Source organism: Engraulis encrasicolus, chromosome 22, assembly GCF_034702125.1.
Source record: "Engraulis encrasicolus isolate BLACKSEA-1 chromosome 22, IST_EnEncr_1.0, whole genome shotgun sequence".
NCBI lineage: Eukaryota > Metazoa > Chordata > Actinopteri > Clupeiformes > Engraulidae > Engraulis > Engraulis encrasicolus.
The window spans coordinates 21,730,583-21,758,492 of record NC_085878.1 but is presented as its reverse complement, the minus strand read 5'-3'; the positions used below and the strand labels follow the sequence as shown (position 1 = coordinate 21,758,492).

Below are 27,910 nucleotides of genomic sequence, written 5' to 3'. Positions count from 1 at the left end.
TGACATGGATCAATCACTGACAACATACACAAGAACTGAAGTCCAATTAAAAATCGCAACACACGGGTAAGCACTTCAGAAATGTATTTTTTTTTGTAATGTACACATTTTATTTTTGTATTAAGTTTTGTTTACACATTGTCTTGGTATTGTACAAGTCATTCTTACAGCCTCTGATGAGAGTAATAATTACATAAAACACACGGACAAGTGAATCACAGTCATACACATACACACACACTCACACAGTTGCAAACACCCTTTGGAGACAAAGTATACAGCTACACTCACCCTCAAACACAAAAAACACAAATATGCATTCTCTCTCGCTCTCTCTCTCCCTCTCACACACACACTCCACACTTCCCTTACACATTAAAATACAGATGTAAAATATCAACCCAGGAAAAAAAGTAAAAACTCCCCCACAGAACTCCTAAAACAAGGGACCATCACGCTCACACAAAGTTCCATGAATATGATTAGTATTATTACAAACACAAGGCTAACTCATAATTACAAAATAAAAGACTACTTGTCCGGGCTCAAAAAATAAAATAAAGCTAATTGAAACAAAACAGAACCGGATGAAAAGCAAATACAGGAAGGCAAGACAAGCGAGTCAGTCAAAAAGCCAAGGGATAGGGCTCCTACTCCTCTTCGGAGAGAGGAGGGCAAGAGGGTTCCATAAAGGACACATGTTTCTGGGGAAGGTCCAGACTCATTGGCTTGAAGGGCAAGCTCAGCCTGAATCAGACATCTTTGAGACATGTAAAAAAAGCACCAAACAGCCATTCAGCAGACACGGCTAATGAGGATACCTCATCACACCTGGGCAGGATGCTAACCAAAATGTGTAGCGTTAGCAGATCAGAATTAAGTTGCTAACCTCAATGCACAAAACATGTCAAATATGTTGCAGAGAGGAGGAAAAAATGTCAACGGGCAGGTGATAAAAAGGGGGAAGAATGGTACACGATTCAACTGGTTGAATAGATATTGACAAGCATACATTGCATTTCTGCACTGTATGAGCAGCAAATAATTTTTAATTATACATTTTTGTTGAAATGTTAGTGTTGCTATACAGACAATTGTCAGGTCCCTACATATGGGTAAAAGATGCATATTCAGTGCTTGCCGGATATCTAGATGACAACAAACTGCTGAATTGCCAACAGCAATCAGATGAAAGACTTGTTAGCTTGTTAGCACACACAGATGACGGCAAATACAAAGCTAATCGATATTTTCGTTGTAGCAGATGGCCAAAATAATGGTTAGCGTATCACATGCCTCTACGTACAGGTGACTGATATGAGGGTAACAACATTGCGATTCGCAAGAATGAGCAGAAAACTATAGGCCGCAAGGTGGCGCGTTCACTGCAGAATCTGAACATTCGAGGGTTAGTGTAGGACGATGCTCTATATACTGACTCTTAAAAGGAAGAATCAACAGAAATACTCAGCACACTGAGTCTGGGCGGCCGCATGTTTAAAAAAAAACATACAGAATTATGGCACACAACATCTGTAAAGATGTGAAAGAAAGACAGAAATAAAGACACACACACACACACACGCACACACCTACATAAAGGCAACCATTATAGTGACACCTTCACAAACTTTCACTCACAAAAACACTAAAGCAAGAAGTACAAACAGACATATTCTTTGATACACCAAATCTCTGGTGCTAGTCAGGTCATCAAAATTCACGTGTTCACAAAAAGGTCTGTGTGTAATGTATGTACGCGAGATGGCAGACAAGTGGAAGCTTGAAAAGAATACTGGCGCTCATTCATACCATAGTGGTTTGTCTTTGCAAGTGTGTTTTTGCATTTACTTGTTCTTGTATCTTGCAAAATGCACATCCAACCCATGCACAAACACACGTTAAACAGAAGCAAAAGCAAACACACTTTCGTACACACACTCGCACACACAAGCAAGCATGCTGCTTCATGATGCTCTTTTGTCGACAGATGAAAGGACATACTTTCTCTTATGATAAACAAACACACACACACACACACACACACACACACACACACACACACACACACACACACACACACACACACACACACACACACACGCACACACACGGTTAACATTTGATGTCATCCAATGTATGTCTATCCGCTGTATGGCATCAAGGCCCAAGCCATCTCCTCACTCCTGTCCTTCCTCTGTGCGCCACTTTAAGAAGTCCTCTTTGCGCGCGTCCGGCTTGATTTGGTTCCGCATGCCGCCGAGCAGGTTGGACGTGGCCTCGGAGGCCACGATGAGCGGGCGCACCACGGTGGGCGGGATCTGCCGTAGGACTCCGCCCACAGCGCCGGGCAAGCCCTTCTGCTCGTGCCCCCGAGACGCCACTACACACAGCGTCTGTGCAGTGTCGATCACACCCTGCAAAGCACACGCACACACAAAAACACTTCAAATATGCACAAGGCCAAACTAGACCCACAAAACAATGCTTTGCTCTTATAACATGCCCACTATACATCATTTAGTCACCACCACGTACATACAGTTCATGGGGGAACCCCATACTGTTCCAGGAATTGTAACCAATACCCTGTACTTAAAATCCCTGTAATTTGTTTTCGATGAAAGCGTCAGTTAAATGTTATTTACCTTAATGCAATAGCAAAGAGAGTAGATTAGAGCAAGATACTTCAAGCCTGTGTATTTCTAGATCGACGTGATATGTGAATGCCCCTTTAGGAGACCTCCAGTTTGGATACTTTTGGAGGCTTTAGGTTGAGAAAAAAAGGAGTTCCCTTGGCACTGTAGATGGCGGTAGTGCACATCTTATGCAAGCAGTCACCAAATGCCACAGAAAGAGGAGAAGAAGGAGGGGACAACGCCCCCTAAGGAGCCCAAACTTGTGCACACTCCTTTGAATTGGGTGGGCGGAGTATAGTATAAAACATGCATTCTCTCAAGCATTTCTTTGGGCTGATAATTAAGTCCAGCCATACTTCTACCAAGACAGGGGTATGACGAGAGAAGAGCCTACCTCTTTGACGGTATCGTACGCTTTGGCCACGCCCTCCCTGAGGTCGGCAGGCTGAGGGGTCCGCCTGGGCCTGGGGGTGGGGCGTCCTTCCGTGATGTAGCGCGTCAGAGGAGGGGTTGGCGACAGGATATCGTAAACAGTCTCTGCCGTGGCCTTAATCAAACACAGAGCCAGACATACTTTCACACAACTGAATTGACATATTTGCACAAAAATGAAAAGGTTTGCTGAAATTAGCGTTTATATGGTTGTGAATACAAGCTCATTTGTGCTTGTACTTGAGAGCGTCAATACTATGTGCGTATGTGCATACAATATGAGTGTAAAGCATTTGTGTGCCATGTGTACATTGCATCTTTTTTCACACAAAAATTGCTTTACTCAACAGCAGGCTTATCAGCATATTATAATAATAATAAAGCACTAGTATCGTGTTCATGAGTATGAATGCATGTGTGAGGGTAATCACCTGGATGGCCTGCACCAAGCGGTTGCTGAGCTCCAGAGCTGCTGCTGCAGTTGATGTACCGAACGATGCTGCCCCCCGCTGGAGGCCACGGATAATGCGGCCATCCCTCCGGTACTGCTCTATGGGCATCCAGAACAGATCCCTCACTCCATGGACTAGAGAGAGAGAGAGAGAGAGAGAGAGAGAGAGAGAGAGAGAGAGAGAGAGAGAGAGAGAGAGAGAGAATGTTAATCTTGTAGAGGTTTAGTAGCTGGATTGTCTAACCGTCATCACTCAAAGGAAGAACCTACAGTAAAAGAAAAGAGCACATTGAAGAAGTACTCACATAACTGCACTACAGAATGCATGGGGCCTACACCACCCAGAATTCCTGGCAGCTGGTTCTTCCTGATGTCAGTCAACCACTCGTTCACAGCATATTGGATCACCTTATCCACCCCCAGCAGACTGGAGGCACAACCAAGACAAAGGAAACATTTATGGAATTCATAGTTTACACAACAAAGGCAACGTTGGAAAGGGTAGAAGGAAAAAGAAAGAAAGAGAGAAAGAAAGAAAGAAAGAAAGAAAGAAGTGTGAAATGAAGGAACAGTAAAGGAGCAGTGTAATGGTAGAGGGCTGACCCATGCCTGCAGCACAGTCGCTTTAGCTTCAGTTCAGAACAGTTCAGCTGGGCTAATCCAATCAGAATTCCCGCAAAGGTACCCTGTGTAAATGACATAAAAAAAGCATTAGGGTTTTCTCTAGCACTCGGTTTATTCAGGATAACCAAAAACAAGAAAAGCATGCACAGCGTAACTTAATATTGCATGAGTGAAATTGAAAACTTGGAAGGCAGGCTGAAGGACGATTTTAAGTGTGTGAAGGTGCTGCACTCACTATTCATATGTGAGGAATGGCTTCTTTCTGGACTCACCTGCTCAATGACCACATGCTTGCCCTGGTAGTCCAACCAGATGGGCACCTCAGACGTGAAGCGGAACTCACTGGCATATGGAAGGGTGGGACACAGGAGAGACAGGAAGGAGGAGAGATAGACAGTGGAGAGGGCCATGGAAGTATAATGGGGAGAGAGAGAGAGAGAGAGAGAGAGAGAGAGAGAGAGAGAGAGAGAGAGAGAGAGAGAGAGATATGAAACGCAATGATTTTCAATAATAGCATAGTGGATGTACTTTGCTTTTGTCTATTGAGTAGAAAAAAACTTTATATATCCCACAGGACAGGTGTCCAGAAGCATACACAAAGCACTAAGTGCACAGATCCAATATATCTGTCACTTACACACATTTGTATACACACTTGCATACATTAACTCATAAATGATAAACCTAGAACAAATCCAGCTGATCACTCACTCAATCTAATGACTGTGTGTAGTGCAAAGGATACCAAGACTCCATTCAGTTTAATGGAGGTGAAGCATTTTCAACGTCTACAGCAGCAGACCGTATTTCCTGATTGGAATTGCCAAACATCCACTGGATGTCACTGAGCCATACTGTGTCCAAAGAATGTACAGCCAGACACTGTGTTGGTTTTTGTTTTCATCTCATTATGGCAGGGTATGAAATGCATTGGTCTGATTGTTGATAATTATGTCTGAGGTTCCTAAAGCTTTTCTTTTGCTGTTGTTCCATTTTTTCCCCCTATAATTTTGTTTTAAATTATTAAGCTCACTTTTTACCATACTTTTTGATTACTTTCCCATCATTTTTATTTTCCTCATTATTTTCTTTTAGAATTTTTATAATGAGTTAATTACTATTTGTTTGAGACTATGTTATGTAAGGGTTAACGTTCGGCGAGAAGGTCGCTACCGTGGAATAGCAGCACGACAGAGAGAATCTTTAGACCCCGACGCGGAGCGGAGGGGTCTTGTTCTCTCTGAAGTGCTGCTATTCCACAAAGCGACCGACTCGCCGAAAGTTAACCCGCTTATTATATGGATATACTTAAATGATTCACACATGGCGGGGACATTTCTTTAGGCCTATTTAATGTTAAGATTGTTGCTGCGCAAAACAAAACAGTGCCGTTGTGGAACACCGCTAGGCAACAGCTAGGTAGCCAGGACAACAGGTGTTGTCTATCACAGCAGCTGATTAGAGTGACAAAAGACCGGACCCCCTGCGGAGTGATATGAAACATTCGCTTTAGCCACTGACTTGTAGGCTATACAAGCCAGTGGCTTTAGCAGTGAACGTCTTGTTGCCATTGACAGCGGTAGCCAACGCTGTCTATCACAGCAGCTGATTAAGTCTTGTTGAAAAGTCGCTTTAGCAGTGAAAAGTCTTGTTGCCATTGACAGCGGTCTGTTATAGACCAACCCGTCCGTTATCGAAAAATAACAGACGTCCGAACGTTGGGGAGCCCCGTTGAAATGAATGGAGCATTCGACAGATGACGTCACAACCATATAATAAATGGTGATACTGCACTTTAACAGAGAGTGGGTTTTTGAACATTCTATAAAAAGAATGTGTTCTATAACAATGCAAGATTCTAAAATTCCAAATTTTATTGAATGGCACCCAGAATTCTATAGAACTTTCACTGCCCGAACATTCCCGTCACACCGGTGTGATAGTACACTCTTAAAATAAATATTATTATTGTTATTTATTACTATTATAAAAGTAGCAAAGAGGCAGTCAGGTTCTTACCGGAAGTAGATGGGCTGCTCAGAGGAGGAGGAGGAGCCGGCCGAGGAGGAGCTCTGCTCACTGAAGGTGGTCTCCACCGAGGCCGTCAGGTCTGGACCCAGGCCAGGCCCCGCCACTGTCTCCGACTCATCACCCTGCTTCTGCTGACCTGCTTCTGGTCTCACTGTAGACATACAGAGAGTCAAGTCAACCATAAAACAAGTTCATTGTACTTGTAGAATACAGAAAACAACTTGAGGACAACGAAAAACGCAACGACGACACAACACCAACAACACTACAGAACAGTAAAATAAAGATCAAAAGACTAAATATATGAATAAATATGTATTTTAAGATCTTTTTATATCTACATATACAAATGTGTGTGAGGGCAGTCATGGGTGAGCGGTTAGGGCGTCAGACTTGCATCCCAGAGGTTGCCGGTTCGACTCCCGACCCGCCAGGTTGGTGGGGGGAGTAATCAACCAGTGCTCTCCCCCATCCTCCTCCATGACTGAGGTACCCTGAGCATGGTACCGTCCCACCGCACTGCTCCCCATGGGGCGCCACTGAGGGCTGCCCCCTTGCACGGGTGAGGCATAAATGCAATTTCGTTGTGTGCAGTGTTCACTTGTGTGCTGTGGAGTGCTGTGTCACAATGACAATGGGAGTTGGAGTTTCCCAATGGGGCTTTCACTTTCACTTTAAATGATGGATGAGAGAGAGAGGATGCACATGAGAGAGAGAGAGAGAGAGAGAGAGAGAGAGAGAGAGAGAGAGAGAGAGAGAGAGAGAGAGAGAGAGAGAGAGAGAGAGAGAGAGAGAGAGAGATAGAGAGAGAAAGAGAGGGAAAGAGAGGGAAAGAGAGAGAAAGGTGTTGCTCCTACCTTCAGCAGCTAGGTCTACTGGCATATAGGGGTTCACCCCAGAGGCCATGTTGCTGAAGAAGTCCTTTAGGAAGAACAAGGCATCCTGGAAACAAGAAAGACAAAATTGAGTGGAAAAATTAGTGTCTGAAATTGTATGTGCATATGTACAAGGTGTGTGTGTGCGCGCGCGCGTGCGTGCGTGCGTGCGTGCGTGCGTGTGTGTGTGAGTGAGTGAGTGAGTGTGTGTGAGTGAGTATACCTGGTCTATGTTGAGTCTCAGCGGCAGGAGACTGACCCTCAGGCAACACTCTGGGCCTCCCAGTCCTGACTCCGGACACACCTGCAGCGCTTTCACCGTCAGCTGCAACACACACACACACACACACATGCGTTATCACGTTATAGATATTATAGAAAATACAGAATGAGTTTTGCTGAATTATATTGTTATCCAGTCACGCACCATGCTCGCCTGTTGTTGCCGACGTTGATGGCTTTGTTCCATGTATTACTTGTCTATATTGATGATTGTGTGCACTGTTTCTTGTGTGTATAATATTAGTAGTCACTCATCCTTCATAAAAATGCGTTGGCCGTGAGAGTTGATACTGTTCATGCAGTGTTTATACGTCAGTTAAAATGTACTGATAAATTCAGTCAGTCAATCAACATAAGGGCTCCATTCAACATTCACATGCTTTGTGAATATTGTATCGAATTACTTGCATACAGTGGTATTACTCTGTGTGTGTGTGTGTGTGTGTGTGTGTGTGCCTGCTCACCATGTTGGAGTGGGCTCTGCGCGGCATGCTCTCGCTGGTGTACAGGTAGAGGAACTTGTTGATCTGCGAGGAGGCCAGGCGATCGCGCACCTCCAGCTCCTGGACAATGAAGACCTGGCGGGAGACGGGCTGCTCGCCCACGCTCACACACACGCCCTCCTCCCCTCCAGCCACCGTCGCCGGGGAACACACCGCATACGACTCGTGCTGGAAGCTCACCTGGTCACACATTCAAGTAAGTCAAGTCAGTAAAGTGCACTTATGCAGAGCTGTGTTTAGTGTGTTCACAGACAAGGTAGTCACAGAGTGACCTGGTTCTCACGATGGTTGCGAGCTCACAAAGTTTAACGAAGATGCACGAAGCACGAAGGGTCTGCGCGAGAGCCAGGCTAGTCACAGAGTACTTCACAGTGACAGAATTATGAGCTTAACGTACAGTATCAAAACCACTACTAGGTGTAAGAGCAGGAGATCTACTAAAACAGACCAAGGGATACAGAGAGATACAGCCAAGTATCCACCAAACATACAAAAAACACAAGAAGTCCGTTAATGTGTCATACATTTACATTTAAAACAATACAAGTTTTGTGGAAAACTATATACTCTGCTCCTTTTATTTTTTATAAAAATATTAGGTTTAGATTCAAGAATGAGTCCAACAGACTACAGTTTAAAATATAATTTTGTATCACACAGAAAGCATTCACCAGAAACATCCTGAAGAGGATACACAAAAGATGAAATGACCAAGAATACACTGCACCAAGTTTATCAGGGTGTACTGAGGACACACTCATGCACAACCACCCACACACACACACACACACACACACACACACACACACACACACGTTACCTTGGTGAGTTGAATCTCCATGAGAAGCGTGTGTTGGCGTCCACTTCCCCCATGCCAGCGCCAGGAGTTCTGTGGGCGGGAGGGAGCCACGGAGCGGGACGGGGAGCCACGTGCCCCAGGAGGAGCAGAGCGACCCCTGCAGGACAAACGGAGAAGTGTGACCACATGTAAACAGGGCTCTAAATACACTTTTTTTCATCACCAGCCAAAATGGCTAGTAGATAGCCAGACACACACTCACTAATGGGTCAAAGTGGCTAGTAAGTTTCACCAGCATTTGACCAGTTGGCTTGAGTTAATTTAGAGCTCTGTGTGTAAATGTGCACACAGCAAACCTGTTTGTGCATGCCTTTAAGCATTGGGAGCAGAATGTATCTAAATGACTGCACAGCTTGAGCGTGTGCCTGTGTGCATCACTGACTGTCCTATAGACATACAGAGAAGTTTGACCAAATGTACTGTGTGTAAATGTGCGCACAGCAAACTTTTTTCTACAATGATGTGTGTGTGCATGTGTACGCGTGCATAGGTGTGTGTGGATGCGTGCATGCGAACGCTCATAGAAGAGCATGTAAATGACTGCACAGCTTTTTCTACAATGGTATTTGCGTGTGTGCATCACTGACTGTCCTCCAGTATGTTGAACATGTCCTTGGTTTTGTCTGTGCGCGCGCACGCGTCTGTATGTTTATCTGCTGTTTACAATTGAGTATACATGTACAGTTATCCCGGTACCTTTGGCTGTGCTGGTGGGCGAGAGAGAGTGCCGGCTTGCCCCCAAAGTCCTTGCCCCCATACAGGTGCCAGACCACAGAGATCTCCTTGAGCACCAGGCGGGTCTGGGGCACGGGGAAGCGCGAGGGGGCCCGCAGCAGGTCCGAGCTGCCTCTGGGCCGGGAGAAGTAGCCGTCTTTCACGCGGATGGGGCCCGCGTTTAACACCGTCACCACAGGCTCGCCATCGCGGGGCTGGGGGAGAGCAGAGGAGAGGAAGGGGTGGGGAACAGAGGACATGGGTTGAGATAATGGAAAGTGAAGAGCAGCGATAAAAAAAAAATCTAAGAGAAATGTGATATGTGCTCTAAAAGCTTTTGCGTTGCATCCATTTCAAAGGGAAATGTTATTGGTGCACTAAAAGCTTTTGTGTAGCATCCATTTGTTTTGGCATCCATTTTCTCATAAGCGAGCTGTATAAGTTGCACACTCACAAACCACAGTAAAGGCAACACACACACACACACACTAACCAAGAGATCAGAGACCCGCAATTACACACACGCACACACACACACGCACTGACCGGAATGCCCATGCCCGGTGCTTCGAGGATGCAGAAGTCATCGTTGTCTGTGGAGCCCTCGGAGCCCTCATCTGACATCATGTCAGCGTGCGCCTCCGTTGCCGTGGCTACCTCTTCCTCCAGCTCCATCTCCAGCTCCTCCCCCTCCAGCATGATTGGGCGGGGCTTAGGAGCCTCACCAGGAAATAGGTAAACCGAGACCGGTGAGGCCCGCGGCGCAGAGGAGGGAGAACCTGCCAGTCAAATACAGCCAGTCAGCCAGGAGGACAATACAATTACCATACTCAACACCAAACAACCATTTGTAAAAGGAAAGTCTCACCAGAATCTCTCTCATCTCGTAGGCTCTTCTCTGTGTCAATCAAGGCATCGGCAAGGTCGTATTGGTTGATTTCAGCAGTCTCAGCAGGGGGGCACGGTGGGAGGGAGGCTGGGCTTTCTGAGAGCTTCTTAGGTCATAGGGATCAGAGTAAAAGAAGCAGAGTAAAAGAAGGAATGAAAAAGGAAGGAATTTACACAAGGTCTAAAGCAAAAGGACTTTATAGAACAATCACTTAATTAAAATGAATTATCAAATAATCTGCTCCATATGTAGACTTTGCATTCCACATTTGCACTCTGCACAGATACCGAACAGATGAAATGCAGAGTGCAGAGTAGTGCAATATCCATCAGGAGTAGTCTCTGTTTTAATTCAAATTCAACTTGGGCAGCTTACCGGCAGCTTCTGTCCGGCGATCTCAGTAGGGGACGTGTGTTTGGGCGGGGGGTGCAGGTCACCCTGGGCAACCAGGTACTGCAGCAGGTTGATGAGGGCGGCACAGGAGTCGGCACAGGTGTGCAGGTGCACCACATTATTGGAGCAGCGCAGCTCAAACAACGGCTGAGTCTGGGGGTGAAGAGGAATGAGGAGGAGGAGGAGGAGGAGGAGGAGGAGGGGGAGGATCATGGTGATCATATGTGAGGCTATTTGAATTGATATTTTTAATGATTACGAACATGTAAGAGAGAAAACCTTTATCAGCAAACCGCAAAAAGCAGAATAACAAACAGAAAGCATAAAAGGGAAGAATTGTCTATCCTTTGTTTAAGTTTGGATGTCATTCATGGTTGATGACGGCCATCTTTAGCAAAATTAAATATGAAATCTAGCCATGTCTGACATTGATTTTAAGCATAGTCAGTTTGCTCATAATGCTGCATGAGTGAGTGAGATATTCTCTGTTTATCAGCAAGCTTGTCGTAATATTTTGAGTCTTTTTTTTTACCAGTTTTCCAGAATCACCGCCTTTCCAGGTGGTAATGGCCAACTCCAAAAGGTCGATGTCCAGCACACACACATAATCTGTCAAACAAAAGATTCAAATCACAAGTTTACACCAAATAGATTTTCTTCCAAAGAGAAATCAATAAACCTATATTTCATAAATACAAGTGATTACACAGACACATGTCTGCTTACCTCTTCTTAGATCCACGGTGTCACCCTCACACTTATCAGACAAGTATAGAGCAGAGTCATCCAGGATAAACCTAACCACATATACACATACATAACAGGCCAATCAGTGCACACAAACACAGCTATATGGAAATTGTTAGAAGTAAACTCATAACACGTGAATGTATTGTAACGTAAAGTAAGGATTGGGATGGCAGGTTACCTGAGATGGAAGGTGGCCGTGTCCACTATGATGTTGCTGGACAGGGAGAAGGACTCTGCTGTGAACAGCACTCTCAGAGGGAGATAGAGGGGCCTGCGGGCAACATGGGGAAGGAAGAGAAATATACAATATTTGCATTATGATGTGTGTTGACATGTTGTGTTTTGCACCCACCAAATGCATATCTGGTCAATGTGTGTGTGTGTGTGTGTGTGTGTGTGTGTGTGTGAGAGTGTGTGTGCATTACCTGTAGTCAACTGCGCAGGAGGCCAAGTGTGTGTGTAGAACAGTGATGACAGCAGGGGCTGTGTATCCCAAGATATCATCATCCACCACATCTAATGCATCAACCAGCTACCAAACACAAATACGCACACAAATAAACGTTGTGATCAGCTAACCAAGTGTTGTCCAAGTCTGATGTCATTCGAATCGTTCATGATTTGAGCCCTGTCTCCCCGTCCATAGGTGACCTACCTGCTCGTGCCAGCTGTGATTGTTCAGTGCCATGTGATGTCGTAATGTTGCACCACGGAGACGCAGCGCAACCAGAAATTCCTAAAAACGAAACACACACACACACACACACACACACACACACACACACACACACACACACACACACACACACACACACACACACACACACACACACACACACACACACACACACACACACACACACACACAAAAACAACACACACAAAAACACATTAGGTGTGATCATGGAAAAAAGTAAAGGATTCACAAACAATGTAGCAACCTGAATGTAACAATGTAAACTGAATACACACACCATAGCATATACATACGTGTACATTATACCATACATGTAGTTGTAGATATGGTAAAAAAGCAGCACATTGCTACAAAGGCTAGACACTGACCTTCACATTTCTCTGAGGGTCCAGTGTGATCTTGATGGCAGTAGAGAGCATCTGCACATCCGTCTCCCGCCCACAGACGCTGCTCACCCCCACCTCTGTGGGGTAGATGGTAGGATCCAGGTACTCGGGGGCAGTGAATCTGGGCATCTCCAACCGAGCTGGGAGGGGCGAGTCAGGAACAACAGCTGTGGAAGGAATATCAAGTTGAGATAAGGGAAGATAAAGAGTTTGAAAGGCTAGGGAAAAACATTTTTGTTTTTGACTATTTATTTTAAAGGTACATTGTGCAAGATTTTTAGTTGTTTATTTCCAGAATTCATGCTACCCATTTACTAATGTTACCTTTTTCATGAATACTTAACACCACCATCAAATTCTAAGTATTCATTATGACTGGTAAAATTGCACTTAAAAGGGGGAACTTCTCCATGATTCGCCATTTTGAATGTCCAGAAATAGACATTTTTAGCTGCAAAAATGACTCTACTTGGGCCATACTAGAAAATATTAGTTTATTACTTAGTAAACTTTCATGAAAAGATCAAATTTGGCAATATGCAACCCAGTTTCAATGAGCAACATAGTTGCAGTACCTTTTTTGACCATTTCCTGCACAGTGTACCTTTAACGATTTTGTTTATTCACTGTAGAAGTGAATAATATAGTTTAATTAATCATTAAATCATTAATCAACAAAATGTAACCTATGTGCTCACCTCTGTGGTGAAGCTCCACCTTTTTGCTCTCGAGAGTCAGGAAGCTGAGATGGGGGTTGTTCTGATGCTTTGCCACACTGAACATCTTCCCGCCCTCTATATCCAACACAAACTCTCCATGGCTCATTTCCACTTTGCGCCCAGCTTCGTTCTTACGGGTGAGAGGGCAAACATACGAAACAGACAGGAATTAAAATAGGTATTTTAGTTAGATTTGACTGTCTCGGTTGCTAATAATTAATGCTTTTGTGAGTTGAGATTTTTCATTAAACCACAGTTAATCTTCAATTTCAATTTCAGTTTGTGGAGAAATTTTTGATTCACACTAGGTGTTAAAGATGCTTATTGAAATGCTTTCTAAGACTGAACATTTTGCATGATGGTTAGAAATGGTTTGAATTTGACCTCGTCAATGGGCCTGTTTGAGACATCTGTTGAAGTAGAGCAATTGGCCTACCTTGCTGTCCGTTATGGCATGGACGCGCCCTTTTCCTATTAGTACAGTCAGTGACAGCGTGCTAAGGGTATGGTCAGGTTGAGGTAAGGACTTTTTCCGACGTACTGATTCGCTAGATGAATAGAACTGATCCTCTTCATCTGAGTCAGAGTCTAGAGAGAGAGAGAGAGAGAGAGAGAGAGAGAGAGAGAGAGAGAGAGAGAGAGAGAGAGAGAGAGAGAGAGAGAGAGAGAGGAACACCAACATTACCACAAAATGAAGCTGTTTGTGTGTGTGTGTGTGTGTGTGTGTGTGTGTGTGTGTGTGTGTGTGTGTGTGTGTGTGTGTGTATGCATAGATGAAGAAGGTTGACATGCAATACTCACTGACAAACTTGAGACATTTAAAATGTTTTTTTTTTTCCTTTCAAAACTGTCAGGGGTCTAGAGCATGACTGGCTGAACATGTGAAGGTATGGGAAGACGTTGGGTTCTTACCAAGCTTGAAAGCTGATTTGCAGAGCTGGAACTCGTCGTCCTGAGGCGAGCGGTGAGTGGCGGAGCGGGGCTTCCCCGTTTCAGCAGAGGAAGTCACAGGAGGCTCCCACATCAACAAATCATTATTGATTCTGAGAGAGAGAGAGAGAGAGAGAGAGAGAGAGAGAGAGAGAGAGAGAGAGAGAGAGAGAGAGAGAGAGATACAGAGAGAGAGAGAGATACAGAGCGAGAGAGAGAGAGAGAGACGGTGGGACGGTGAAATAGAAAAGTTTTGCCTCCTGTATCGTGCAAAACACTACATTGTTAATCAAACAAATATAAAAACATATAATATGCTGAAGATTCATACACTGAAATGTTCTCATACGTATAACAGCTCTGACTTAGCTAAAAGCAAAACTATTCTGTCTAAGAGCATCTTCCTTACAATTGAAGTTAATGTCAAGTTAAGGACTTAAAACCCCACCAAGCACATCCCCAACCTGGTTGTCTTAGACCACATAGCATCTTCCTGAAAATCCACACCGCTCTTCAAATGTACTGGTACGTATGTACTGTATAGTGTGAACATTCCATAGTGTGCCTTTACAGGATCTCCTGTTGAACAATGGGTGTTTGTGTCCTGAATAGGACTTAAAGGATTTATCCGGAGTTGGAACAAGTTTGCCTGATTTTTGCATGTTTGGGATGAAATAGTCACTCTAGAGCAAAATCAAGGCAAAAGGATGCGTTTTGAGAAAGTTTGATAATATCACGTTAGCCTCGTTAGCCATATCAGCTATGCAATATGATAGATTGCGGGCATTGTTTTTCGGCGGTTACACACATTTCAAAAACACAACATTTTAAAGTCTTGCACAGCTCAAAACAACGTCACACGTACCTCATAATATGTTGAGGGTATCCACACATAAACCGAAGTGTCCAAAGCCCTTCATGTATTCTTGAAAGGTCTGCAGAATGTGTTTTGTGAAGCTACTACCTTGAGAATATCTAAATTACGGTCAAGCCAACTATTTGACACTAAAGTCCACCAAGTAGATTGCCGAGTGCGTCGCATCATCAGCTATGATTATTTCCATAGCGAGTAACCACAGCTGATGATGCGACGCACTCGGCAATCTACTTGGTGGACTTTAGTGTCAAATAGTTGGCTTGACCGTAATTTAGATATTCTCAAGGTAGTAGCTTCACAAAACACATTCTGCAGACCTTTCAAGAATACATGAAGGGCTTTGGACACTTCGGTTTATGTGTGGATAGCCTCAACATATTATGAGGTACGTGTGACGTTTTGAGCTGTGCAAGACTTTAAAATGTTGTTTGCACCGAAAAACGATGCCCGCAATCTATCATATTGCATAGCAGCTGATATGGCTAACGAGGCTAACGTGATATTATCAAACTTTCTCAAAACGCATCCTTTTGCCTTGATTTTGCTCTAGAGTGACTGTATTTCATCCCAAACATGCAAAAATCAGGCAAACTTGTTCCAACTCCGGATAAATCCTTTAAGGAGCTACCTGTTGTAAACACTGTTGAGGGCCTCCTTGCTGGGCAGGAGGATGTAAGCACTGGGGAGGATGACGTCGACCACACACTGGCTCTCACTAACACACTGCTCCTGAAACACACGCATCTCCTCTGGGTCTGCTGGGATGACCATCTGAGGGAAGAAAAGAGTGATCTGTGAATGGAGATGGAATACGACTGACCTGACACATGGATTTGAATGGATCTCCTGATAGCATTCATATGAAAATGGATGCATGTATGAAGAAGGCTTAGGTATGTGCTCATGAGTTAGCAGGGTGTCTGCAGCTTTTAACAAGTGAAATTTTAGACTTTTTTAGACCTTTTTTAGACCATCATGGGCAAAATTTTAGACCTTCGCGGAGTAATAAAAAATGAAATAAAGCCAGATTGTGGTCAATTGATGCGCGCGCGCGCGCGCGCACACACACACACACACACAAAAGCACACGCACACACACAGAAGCCGACAGGGGAGGGGACAGTTGACCCGGCCCCAGAGAAAGAGGCCCCTCAGAATTGGGACCCAATTGTATTGTATTTATTGAGAGGGGGGCCCTTTCAGATGATTTAGCCCCGGGCCCGGTAAAAGCTGTCAGTGGCCCTGCACACACTACACTACACACACACACACACACACACACACACACACACACACACACACACACTAGTGCATATTATAAGCATAAAGAGATCTGATCATAAATGACCAGTGAGAAGGTGCAATGCTCGCTTTCACAATTTCAAGTTATCAAAGCCAGCATTTGTGAACAGCCTGTCTTTACATTGCACTGACTGAGGTTTTTAAATCAAAATGTGATTGCCATGTGTGCAAGCCTATATCAAGAGGACCTAACCAAGATAGAAGAACAGAACATGAGCTAACACCACTACTGCCATAAAATGCTGCCATAAAATGACGTTTATTTGTTTCATCTATTGGAGGTGTCCAAGAGAACGTCTTGTGGCAGTTAATACTAATAACAAAATAGTTTTGACCAACTCAGCCCATGCCACTCAATCCAAAGATTCATGCTTTATTCGTTTTAGGGGGGTTGTACCAGAGGTCTCACGCAAGCGAGAGTGTAACTTGCATGACAGCTCAAGAGCGCGACGCGAGAAAGATTCTGCCACGGCGCGAGAGTCGGTAATGCGCAGCTGGCTACGGTATTTAAAATCTAGGGCTCTTTTGATGTAGACGTAGTTTAGGCTCAACATATTTTCAAGCAGCATAACGTGAAGCTAAATGGTGATCAATTCATAAGCAGCAGGCAAAGAAAACGCAAAACGGAGTTATAACAATTAAATCATCCATCAACATAGCATATCTTATCCATTTTGTTAAATGAATTGCACAATATGTTTCATGTGCTTTGACTCCTGAGGTCTTTCAAACATTGACGGACTGACTTTGAGCTAATGAGAAGTGCATGTGACAGCACACACGAAACGTTTGTGCGTGGACATGACCGTAACAGCTCAAATGCCCACCAGTTTGCAAATTGCTACCACAGAACCAGCACAAAATACCAAGGCATCAAACAGAATAGGACTACAACAAAGGCACTTCCATGGGAATTCGACTGTTAAATCACTCATAATTTCAGATTAGCCACACACACACTGTCGCTACTCTCTTTCGCTCGCACAGACACAATCAAGCTTCGCCAACGTTGAGGCTAACAACTACGCTAGACTGCTAAGCCACAGCCAACACCTGACTATTCCATCACCACTGCAAGGACTAAAAATCACTTCTTACCTGCAACGATTCACACTGGTGCTGACATATTCCCTTGGCTTGCACTGTCACATTTGTCTTCTGTTTTTAATCGACATCCTTCCAAATAGAAATCCGTTCTTTTTCAATGAGGTGGTGACTGACTTCCCTCATTAGTTAACTTCTTCCAGGTGTTTAAGACAGTCAAGAAGACTAGTTATCTAATGTATGGCCAACGCAACGCCAATATCGCTTTTACAGCGTCTAGATATAAACCATGTCTAGATATAACACCACTAACGTGGGCTTTCTAGTCAGACTGTGCGGTGAAAGGGGAGGAGGAGCTACAGTACATTTCCGTATAACATCTGTAGTTTTATTATTGTACGTTACAAACAGCAACATTTCATGTAGAACTACACAGACCATAACTGCCACAATACAAGAAAAAGTGGCGTGGAAAAGGACGTAAAAACAGAGCAAAACAGAACAAATAAACATTAATCCTTTGTCGATATTTTGCATTGAAACGTAGGTCTTAAATTACTCAAACTCAATTTTAGACTCAAGTGCAAAAAATCCCTATATTTTAGACTTTTTTAGGCCTAAAATGGATAATGTGTAATTTTAGACTTTTTTAGACTTTTTTAGACTCCGCGGACACCCTGAGTTAGTATTCATGAGGTGACAAACTGTTCAACAAAATGTGTCTGTGTGTGTGTGTGTGTCTTCGAGGTACCTCCTCTGTCTCGAACATGGTGCGGTTGGATGAGAACGGTGAGCTGTTCTTCTCACGCATCTCACACGGGTTCTCCAGAGACATGGAACCCAAGCCCAGGTCCCGCAGAGCCCCCACCATAGCCTCTGCTCCAGCACCACCCCTCGCTCGCATCGAGATCCTACCAGGGGAGAGGGAGAAAGGGAAGGGGAGACAGAGAGAGTGAAAGAGAAGGTGAAAGAGGGGGAGCCAGAGAGACAACAAATTCAGAAGAGGATGACAGAAAGGAGAAGAACATGGTGACCAGGTTCTTCCCAGCTAAGTGAGTAACCATCTTGCTTCATATGTGACATCTTATTCACTCAGAGACACAAACAGACCTGGGGAAGGCGTCAGGATTCTGTGGGTCAGAACTCTTCTGGACACGAATACAGGGGAAAGACCCACCTTCCCAGTTTTCATACACACCTGTAGGTGAACAAGGTAGAGGAAATAAAATTAGAAATGAAAGAATAGAAAAGCAAGAAAATGACTAAATGAAAGCTTGCATTTTGAGATTGAAAGCCTGCATGATGACATCTGTGTAGCATCTGCATTTCCTAGAAACACACATACCATGCAGGTCGTTGAAGGTAGCCTCAAACAGCGTGCTGAGGTTGAGCTCTGTCTGGGATGCGCTTGCGCTGGGCGGTGTGTGCGTGCCATGTGTCTGCCTGTTATGCGTGTCTGCAGGTGCGTCGGCCGGGCCCGACTGGGTTCGGATCTCGAGCTGAGACACCTCCAGCTTCAGGGTCTCGCTTCGGACGGCACGCTCGGTCAAGGGCCGCCGCTCCTCTGGAGGTCGGAGGTCAGGGATGGGGAAGCGGAGCTTCAGGACGGCGTGAGGGGACAGGAGGGTGAGGGAGGAACGCTGCTCTACACACTGGGTCTGGAGAGAGAGAGAGCGAGAGAGAGAGAGAGAGAGAGAGAGAGAGAGAGAGAGAGAGAGAGAGAGAGAGAGAGAGAGAGAGAGAGAGAGAGAGAGAGACAGAGAGAGAGCGCGCGCACGAGAGAGTATGGGATGTTAAAATAGAAAATGTATTCCTCCTGTATCTTGTAAAACACTACATTGTTAATCAAACAAGTACGAAAACATTCATATGCTGAAGTGTTTTTTTTATCACAGTGATTACTGATTGAATGGAAGCTCTCACAACTTTGAGGCTAGTTAGAGTTATTATATTAGCTAGTATCCACCCACCGGTGACTTTGTGGGTGAATCAGATGTTTGAGATGTGGAGCTCAGTGCCCGGCTGAGACAGTCCAGGCGGCCGATGAAGTCCAGGTCCAGCTCAGAGGTCAGCTCCCCAAGTTCCACACGCAGTACACTTGTCCTCTGCAACATACGCTGCTTTGCTCCCTACACCCACACACACACACAGGGGCACATGTACATACACACACAAACATGTGCAAAGACATTTTAAAAAGTCCTTGTTTACCATCTTGAAAAACTCCAGAGAGACACATGCAAGTGATTAAGCACAACATTGTGTGTGTGTGTGTGTGTGTGTGTGTGTGTGTGTGTGTGTGTGTGTGTGTGTGTGTGTGTGTGTGTGTCACCTTGCGCATGTTCCTCTCTGTGAGGCTGTGATGTATCTGAGCACAGGGTCGAGCTGTGGATCCGACAGTGAACAGCCCCGCCGTCTGAAACTGGATAAGCTATGATAGAGGGACACACACGTACACGGGTCAATGGCGTTTTTTTTAAGTAGCAGACGCCAGGTGGTACAACCACAGCTAATGTCCATAAATAAATTAGTAATTGGTTATTAACATACAAGCAATGGATATGCTTCTTAGATAATGCAGTAAAAACAAAACAAAAATCCATACAATAGTGGCATTAGCTGTAGTTGCTACTCCAAAAACATCAACACATGTTAATGCATGAATACTTGCATGTTAAAGCAGTAATACAGGTTCAATGGAACATATAAGCTACCTAGCATGGGATCAGACAAAATACACACTGCCCGCAGACACCCCATTTTTTAAAAAGCCTAATATATAAACACTTCATCATTTTCTTACATTTTTTTAGACTTAAAAAATATATATATATTGAGTTATATGATCATGTGCAATGCATGGAGACAAAAACTATGCAAGGATATTGAGCTGTTCAAGCATTTTGAACATTTGGGACTTTCCTACTGCTGTTATTTAACACACCTCTGCATATACCTCTGTATACTGAAGTTGTGCTCCCTCACAGCCAAAGCAGCTTGAGGATTAAGGGTGTGTGTGTGTGTGTGTGTATTATTTCACAATACCTCAGTATACTGAGGCCCACCGCTCTCCCACAGACACTCGAGCAGTTCCAGTCTGCTGAAGGACAGGTCGGACGTGACCGCGTGCGTGTGCCGCCCAGCACTTCGCATCTCACACGATATCTGCATGGCTGCTCCTGTCAGCCTGGCACACAAACAAAAACAAAAACGAGAAGCAAAAAACGACAGTTTTATTACATGCTTCACCCTCTTTGATCTTTGTGCATTCGGATGAGTTCATCACATCTAATTTGAAGAACACACCCCATTACATTACACTACACTTCGCTGGTGCTTTTATCCAAAAGCGACTTACAGGTACAATTACATAAGGTTATATTTCCTGGAGCAGTGTGGGTACAGGTGATTTGCTTAAGGGCACTTCAGGTGAGAAAGTGGATCGCACTCAGGTTCTTCTTTTCTTCTTTTTATTTTTTATTTTTCACATAGCAGCAGAAGTGTAGACAAACGTTTCGGCTGTTGCCTTCGTCAGGGTCTCGTCTTACTAAGCTACTTCCTGAGTAAGAGCGCGGTGTATCTGAACTACTACTTAAGGGCATTTCAGTCATCATGGATGAATGTCAAGGGGAAAACCTTCTTTTAACCTACACCCTCTGATTCAACTCCTTAATAACCAGTAGGCCACAGCTTAACACTAGTGAAGTCATTTTTTTCCCCGTCACCCTAGTAGGGGTGGATGCATGTGTATGGGTACCTGATGTGAGAATACGGGCAGGCTTTGCTAAAGCCAGCTCTGAGGTGATGAAAGTCTCTCTCGCTGAACATGCTGTCTTTAAAGAAAGCCAGCTCTTTAAAGAATACTTCGGACACAGCGGCCAATGAGGGCTCTCCGTCTGCCCCAGGGGGTGGGTCCTGTTGAAGCAGCGTCAGTGTGACTCCGCCCAGGGAGAGGCGCAGCAAAGCATCTGGCTTCATGGGCTCTGATTTGCTGCCAGCTGAGGATCGACCTGTCAGGAGAGAGAGAGAGAGAAGTCAACAAAGAGAGTAGAGTAGAGTTAGATGATTCAAGCCTTTGAATTTCCTGGATCCATGTGATGTCATGTGAACGCCGCTTTAGGAGACTTTTGGAGGCTTTTGGTTGAGAATAAATGGAGTTCCCTTGGCACTGTAGATGGCGGTAGTGCACATCTTATGCAAGCAGTCACCAAATGCCACAGAAAGAAGAGAAGAAGGAGGGGACAACGCCCCCTTAGGAGACAGAACTTGAGCACACTCGTTTGCATTGGGTGGGCAGAGTTTGAATCATCTTACTCGACTAAGAATATCTTTGGAAGTCAACGAGTGGCCAAGGTAATCATTTCTGTGCTTCCTCACAAACGTCCCCACAAAGAACTCAATGTCTCCTCTGAACAAAACTTGACATGTGGTATTGCACTGGTCCTCGCAAACAGAAAGTGGAGTTACGGACATACAAAAACACATTCATTTGGTGTGTGTGTGTGTGTGTGTGTGTGTACCTGGTGGCCGGCTACACTGGGGCAGAGAAGATAAGGATCCTGCTACAGGATATCGTCTGGGGCAGTTGAGCATACCCTGCATTGCACAATCACACACATTACATCACACACTGGATACACAATGCATACAACATGAGCTATAGGACATTCAATATTGTTTGATTTGGGCTTAGGTTCAACAATATGTCCTGTCGGTCTTTCTAGATGTATCGTTTAGTTTCGTTTCGTTGAAAATGCAGGTTACACAGCTCGTCAATATTGCACTCCAACTGACGCACAATCTGGGTGACCTTACTGGCTTATCATAGTATTACAATATGCTGGGCAAAAGGATAGATGATAAAAACTATCATTAATATAACGAACACAAAAACAATGTACACAGGCACATTAAATGTTATATTCACACAAGCACAAACAGACCTGTGGAGAGAGAGGGTGCGTGTAACTATGTTGGCTGTGCATGGACGACTCCATATCGCTGTCTGATAGCTCACTGCCTGAACGTGCAGATAACACACTGCTGGTCATGCCTGGCCCCATGGAATAGAACATCTCTGCAAAGACACAGACACAGACACACACAGCAAAATGAAAGCAGTCAGTATGGTGTTGCCAAGTGAAATGCAACCCTTCAAGAATTGCAGGAAGTTGATGATGAATACCATACATACAGTACATGTCAGTGTGCACAAGCTCAGTGTGCAAAAGCTGTGTCTTTTCCCCCTCCAGTAGGTCATTCCAGGCAGTGGCGCCTGGAAGGCCCTACTAATCCTAACCAATTAACCCACTAACCCATTACTAATCCCTAACCTAGCCCCTGTTGTGGTGGTATGCCTGGAAGATATGCTTTGACACTCTACCCACCCCAAACACACACAAACAAGTCTTGCTGAAGTCTCGTAGCACATTCCCATTCTCCAGCACACACACCCACACCCACACCCACACCCACACACACACCCACACACACACCTCCATTCTCCCAGCCAGTGATGAGGAATGGTTCTGGGTCGAGTTCTAGTGTGGCGTCCGAGCTCAGCTGTTTGTTCAGGTCCTCCTCGATGACTCGCAGATCCTCAGAACCGAGCGGACGACTCCGAGTGCCACATGCGCCCGCCGGCTCTGCAGACACACAAGTGAGTACACACACACACACACAGACGCACAGTCACAGAGAAGAGAGCCTAGGGTCACAAAAAGTCTCTCTTTCATGTGATTCTTTGTCCATTCCAACAGGCAACACAACAAAAAAAACCTAAAATCCAAAAGCAGGTCCCAGCAGAAAATATTTGGGAACGACTCGATTACACGTAGGGTAGCATTTGTTAGGTATAATGATAGTATCCCAAAAAGAATGAAGGAATGAAAATGGTTTGCGCGCTTGCTAGGTCACCTGTCTCGATGCAGAGGGCCTCAAGGAGACTGGTCAGGTGGGTGATCTGGTCTGGGCTCAGCAAGAGGTGCAGACAGCCCACCTTGCCATCCAACTCCAGCTGCGGGGTGGGGAGAGAGAGAGACATGAGTGGTGTAGAGAAATGGAGGAATAGATACAGAGGTATGTGGAGAGATGGATTTGGCGTAAACGAGACAGAGGGAACATGGTTAAAAAAAGAGAACGTTTGCTGTCAGAAGAAAGGGATGGAGGGGGAAAAGTGGGCAGAGGCAGAGTGAGGAAGAGAAAATAAGAGCAAGGGGTGGGGGTGGGGGGGTGGGGGGTGCAGGGATAAACCGAGGTGTGAAGACGTGATTTATTTAAGCCTAAGGCACCTGCAAAAAACGCCTGCTGAATGCCTAAGCCCTTTTTGGGAAAAGGTGCCCTCAGCCTATAAAAACCTAAATATCTCAGCATCAGAAGCACCTGAAAACATGACATAAGTTGCATTTAAAAGCTAGGACACAAATAAACAAACACACACATGCACGCACCTTGGGACCAGGCAGCATGTCATTCTGTTTGATCTTGACGGTGGTCTCCATGAAGCCAGAGCAGCTGCCAATCAGCAGAGGCTGGCTGGGGCTGTTGGGAGGAGGCCTGCGGAGGCCACCATCTTCGTCCTCTTCTTCATCATCGTCATCGTCATCCTCGTCCTCGCCTTCCTCCTCTTCCTCAACACCATCCAGCTGATCATCAGGTATCAACTCCTAATGAGCGAGCAAACGTGCGCACACACACACACACACACACACACAAAAGTTTATTATTTAGTGAATATTAATGAAAAGATCAAACTTTCAAATTTGGTAGCGCAGTGCGTGCTTTGTGTGTCATACCCGTGGTCCTCCCATCTTCTCATAGAAGAGCTGCACAGCGCTGAGCTGTAGGATCTTGTGTAAAAAGGCAGGCGGCTGGTGGATGTCTACAGGCACCGTTTGACTAGAGTCCCTCACGGCCTCGTCACAATAGTCCACCCTGCAGTACCACATACAACCAAAGGGGGCAGTGTACAGAACAAAGAACATGTCAGGACATAACGACATAAACAACAAGGAACAGTGTGTCATCTGAAGTCTATTTGAAACGGTCTTAGATACTTGAGAATGTACAATATAAACAAATGGAAAATTACAAAATAAACAAAAAAATTAAAGCAATGACAAGTGGTGGATTAGAATCTAATGTGATCTTGTCCAATAGTCATACATCTGGAGTAAATGTCAGCAAACATCTGCTGAGGCAGCATACTATCGCACAATTCTGGGAGAATGTGCCAGTTATACAGTCTATGACTGGCAAATTGAAATATGACAATTACACAACAGACTACAGCAAACTTAACGGAATTGATTCTCAGTACAGTATATGTGCATATAGTGGCTGATTTTGTGTTGCAGAATGATAGCAGGGCAGTGCTGTTCACATAGCCAGCAATGGGCCCTGTATGTGGGTGAAAAAGGCTAGTTGCTTGTGAACTGTTTGAAAACAGTGGGCCAGTCTGATGTGCACGGCCTACACGACTGTAGAATCGGAATAGGATTGAGTCATCACCACAGGCAGCTGATTCCTCTACCACTGTGTTTGCTTTAGAGTGTGCATACACACGTGCACACGGACAGAATCAGATATGACCAAAAAGTTAGCACCATGGCTTTCAATGTTTCCAGAGGTTCAGTTGCCTCACTTGTTCGAGGAAAGGACTAAGTTCAAGTGAAGTTCACACTCTTACCGTTTGATGTTCATTTCTAAGGCAACCCCGGATTCTGAATCCAGGGGATGGTGCTCGATCCGGACAATGGTGTCCAGGAAGGTGACTTTGATCCGCCGAAGCACTATGACACACACACACACACACACACACACACACACACACACACACACACACACACACACACACACACACACACACACACACACACACACACACACACACACACACACCATGTGTGAGCAGACAAGGAGGGATGCCCAAATAACAAGAGTAATAAAACATAATATAATGAACAAAGGTGTAATCAGATAAAGGCAAGATATAGCGAATCATCAGCCCCAGAGAGGGTGGTTATTAATAACAGACAGGATTAAGAGCCTGTCACAGAGATACAACAGCTGTCATTACACTCACATAGCCTCTCCACAGAACTCCCACCCAGCAAACACAATCGAACACACAATAGGGCCAATAGAGGGAAATATAGGTCCAGTTAGGGACTGTTTGTTATTTTTTGGGGTCTTCGGGTGTTAGTTGTCAAATTTTGCATGATCCTCCCTCCCCTTGCGAGCTTCAAAAATTCGACGAGACGACCCTCCCCACGACATCACCAGAAAAATGCATGACCCTCCCCTACGGAAAACTTTTTGACAAAAGTTGATTGAACAACGTTGCTGTTAAATGAATGTTGGATTCAAACATTTTTGAATGACCCTCCCCTTCAGATACATTTTGTTTGGTTGACCCTCCCCTCAACAAAGTAAAAAATGACCTGACCCTCTCCAATTTTCCTCTGGTGACCCCGGCAATAAATAACGAACTGTCTCTTACAGGACAACAAATAAACTTACAGCCTAAATAACATGCAAATCACAACAGAAGTAGGATATTCTCTGAAAGCTGAATGGGAGGGAAATATTATTTGTTGTGACATTTCAACAGCTCACATACCTAAACCCTGAACATGTCCCCAAGGTAAACCTACATAACTTCCTACCACCCTAACCTCTATTCATTGTTGTTTTCAGGTCACACATCTCCTGCCACACACACACACCTGTCTCGATGGTTTGTGCAAACATCTCCAGGCCCTCTAAAGGTGCAGGCGGCTCTTCTGACGTCTCTGGCGGATCCTTTAGGCACTCCTGGGCCAGCTGCATGCTGGAGGTCATGCAGGAGGACCAGCCCTGAGAGTCCCATCCTCCTCCTGTGTTCACACAAACCAAAGTAGAATTCAAGAATATATTTGCCCAATAATAATTAAATAATTTGTCCCGTTTTACACACGACTCGGTTGTCAGCCACTACCGTGAGTAGCAGAGGTGACAGGTGCACTGCTCACCTGTTCTGTACTTTGGGCGACATGTAATTTGTAAACCAGTAATTTCAAGGGTACAGTGGTCTGTGACCAGTGCAGACCATGGGATGGTGACGGCGATGCTGCTAACGAATCCTTCCGTAATCTCCAAAGGAGCCCCCAAGGACTCCAAAAGCTCGTTCACCGCCTGTGGGCCGTACACAACATAGACAGAAGTTTACGTTTGTAAACAAAGGGATGGAAATGAACCTGAGAATGTACTAGCGTATTAATGGTAGATGGATGTTGCACCATTGTGAACGTATAAAAGACATTTAAAAACACCGATAACATGGACCCAACTACTGACACGACACGTTATTACCAGTACACATGATTACCAAGTCGGGGACAGCAAAACAGTCCGGAGGATTGACGTTATCTTCAAGCAAAACAATCTGCTAGCTCGCTAACGTTAGCCCTAGGCAATGCTGGTAAATACCTAAACACAAACCTTTGCTATGGCTATGTCGTGTCAAACGCTGTGACATTTCACAGTCAACACGGTTTGCTGTCCTGAAATACCATGTCAAGACCATAATGTCCAAGACCAGTGTTCTCCAAGAGTACTAGTTAGGTTGCGAAATTTCGTGGAAAGCCTAGCACACAGCTAAGTTTTACGTTCATCTGTTAGCCATCCTTTCTGGCCCCAGACACTGCTTACTTGCGAGCCAACATCCATTTACGATCTCACACAAACAAAATACTGGCATCTTACCCAGACATCAAGGTTAATTTCTTTAATGACACCGCTGCCATTGTACAGGTCGAGCGTAAGCTGGTCCAAACTCAGTCGCTCCTGCAAGTAATGCCCAAGATAATGTTGTAGAAGGTATCGGCAGGCCCGTTTCTTTATTGAGCCAGACCAGGGGAAGAGCCACCGAGACATAGGGCCAGAGAAGTGGGAGTAAGGGAGCAGAAAGGTGGATGAGAACCTAGGCGAGAAAAGCTCTTCGGTAACTGCATAACAAACAAAACAAAGTGGACAAATAACCACGGGCAAATTGTCGGGTGGCTAGTTGGCTGGAGCTAAGGAAGGGGTACGTTAAACCGTAACTTCCTCTCCTGACACGAAATATTCGTGCTTTTTCTTCTTGTCAAGAGCAACACCGGCCTGACGCGTTCTCTGTTAAGTTCACAGCCGTCACCAAAATGTGTCCTGTGAGTATTTCGTTAAAGTACAAGTCGATAAAGGACTGACAAGTCCTCTTGCGCGTTGCCTATGGCCGAGGTTGTTTATTGTTTTCACACACTGGCGAAGTGATGGAACTAGTGGAGCTGCGTGACGTCACTGTCTGGCGTCACCCTTACCGGAAGTAAGCGTTGAATGCACTCCATTTTGAGAAGGTCAGTGATACTGGAAATCGTAGCACTATACAATGCCAAGCCCTGAGGTCTCCAATCTTTTTAGGTTTATAGACGACCCGAAGGACGAGATTGTATTCACTGAGGGCTATTCGTTACCATATTTAAAATGTAAGCCTCGA

General features: G+C 44.9%; 1 protein-coding gene across 3 annotated transcripts; it reads right to left on the bottom strand.

Moving 5' to 3' along the window:
- Positions 1–82: 82 nt before the first annotated feature.
- On the bottom strand, positions 83–27,678 carry atg2a (autophagy related 2A). 3 transcript variants are annotated; one of them, XM_063188333.1, is made up of 42 exons: positions 27,142–27,678; positions 26,409–26,571; positions 26,124–26,273; positions 25,085–25,187; positions 24,192–24,330; positions 23,847–24,062; positions 23,314–23,413; positions 22,893–23,042; positions 22,341–22,474; positions 21,918–21,993; positions 21,155–21,407; positions 20,443–20,584; positions 19,730–19,828; positions 19,368–19,526; positions 18,743–19,055; positions 18,508–18,595; positions 18,149–18,308; positions 15,680–15,822; positions 14,157–14,287; positions 13,681–13,832; positions 13,224–13,374; positions 12,508–12,692; positions 12,098–12,178; positions 11,868–11,974; positions 11,621–11,713; positions 11,419–11,489; positions 11,225–11,301; positions 10,675–10,845; positions 10,279–10,405; positions 9,957–10,189; positions 9,393–9,625; positions 8,658–8,793; positions 7,799–8,017; positions 7,276–7,377; positions 7,035–7,119; positions 6,166–6,328; positions 4,419–4,488; positions 4,126–4,208; positions 3,828–3,949; positions 3,503–3,657; positions 3,034–3,186; positions 83–2,417 (listed from the first exon to the last, which is right to left on the bottom strand). In XM_063188333.1, exons 1-42 carry the CDS (start codon positions 27,310–27,312, stop codon positions 2,181–2,183), a joined length of 6,096 nt encoding a protein of 2,031 aa, XP_063044403.1. In that variant the 5' UTR covers positions 27,313–27,678; the 3' UTR covers positions 83–2,180. The 3 variants fall into 3 exon arrangements, with proteins under 3 accessions (XP_063044403.1, XP_063044404.1, XP_063044405.1); XM_063188334.1 differs by having other exon boundaries at positions 10,279–10,402; XM_063188335.1 differs by having other exon boundaries at positions 18,743–19,049.
- Between the last annotated feature and the right edge of the window lie 232 nt (positions 27,679–27,910).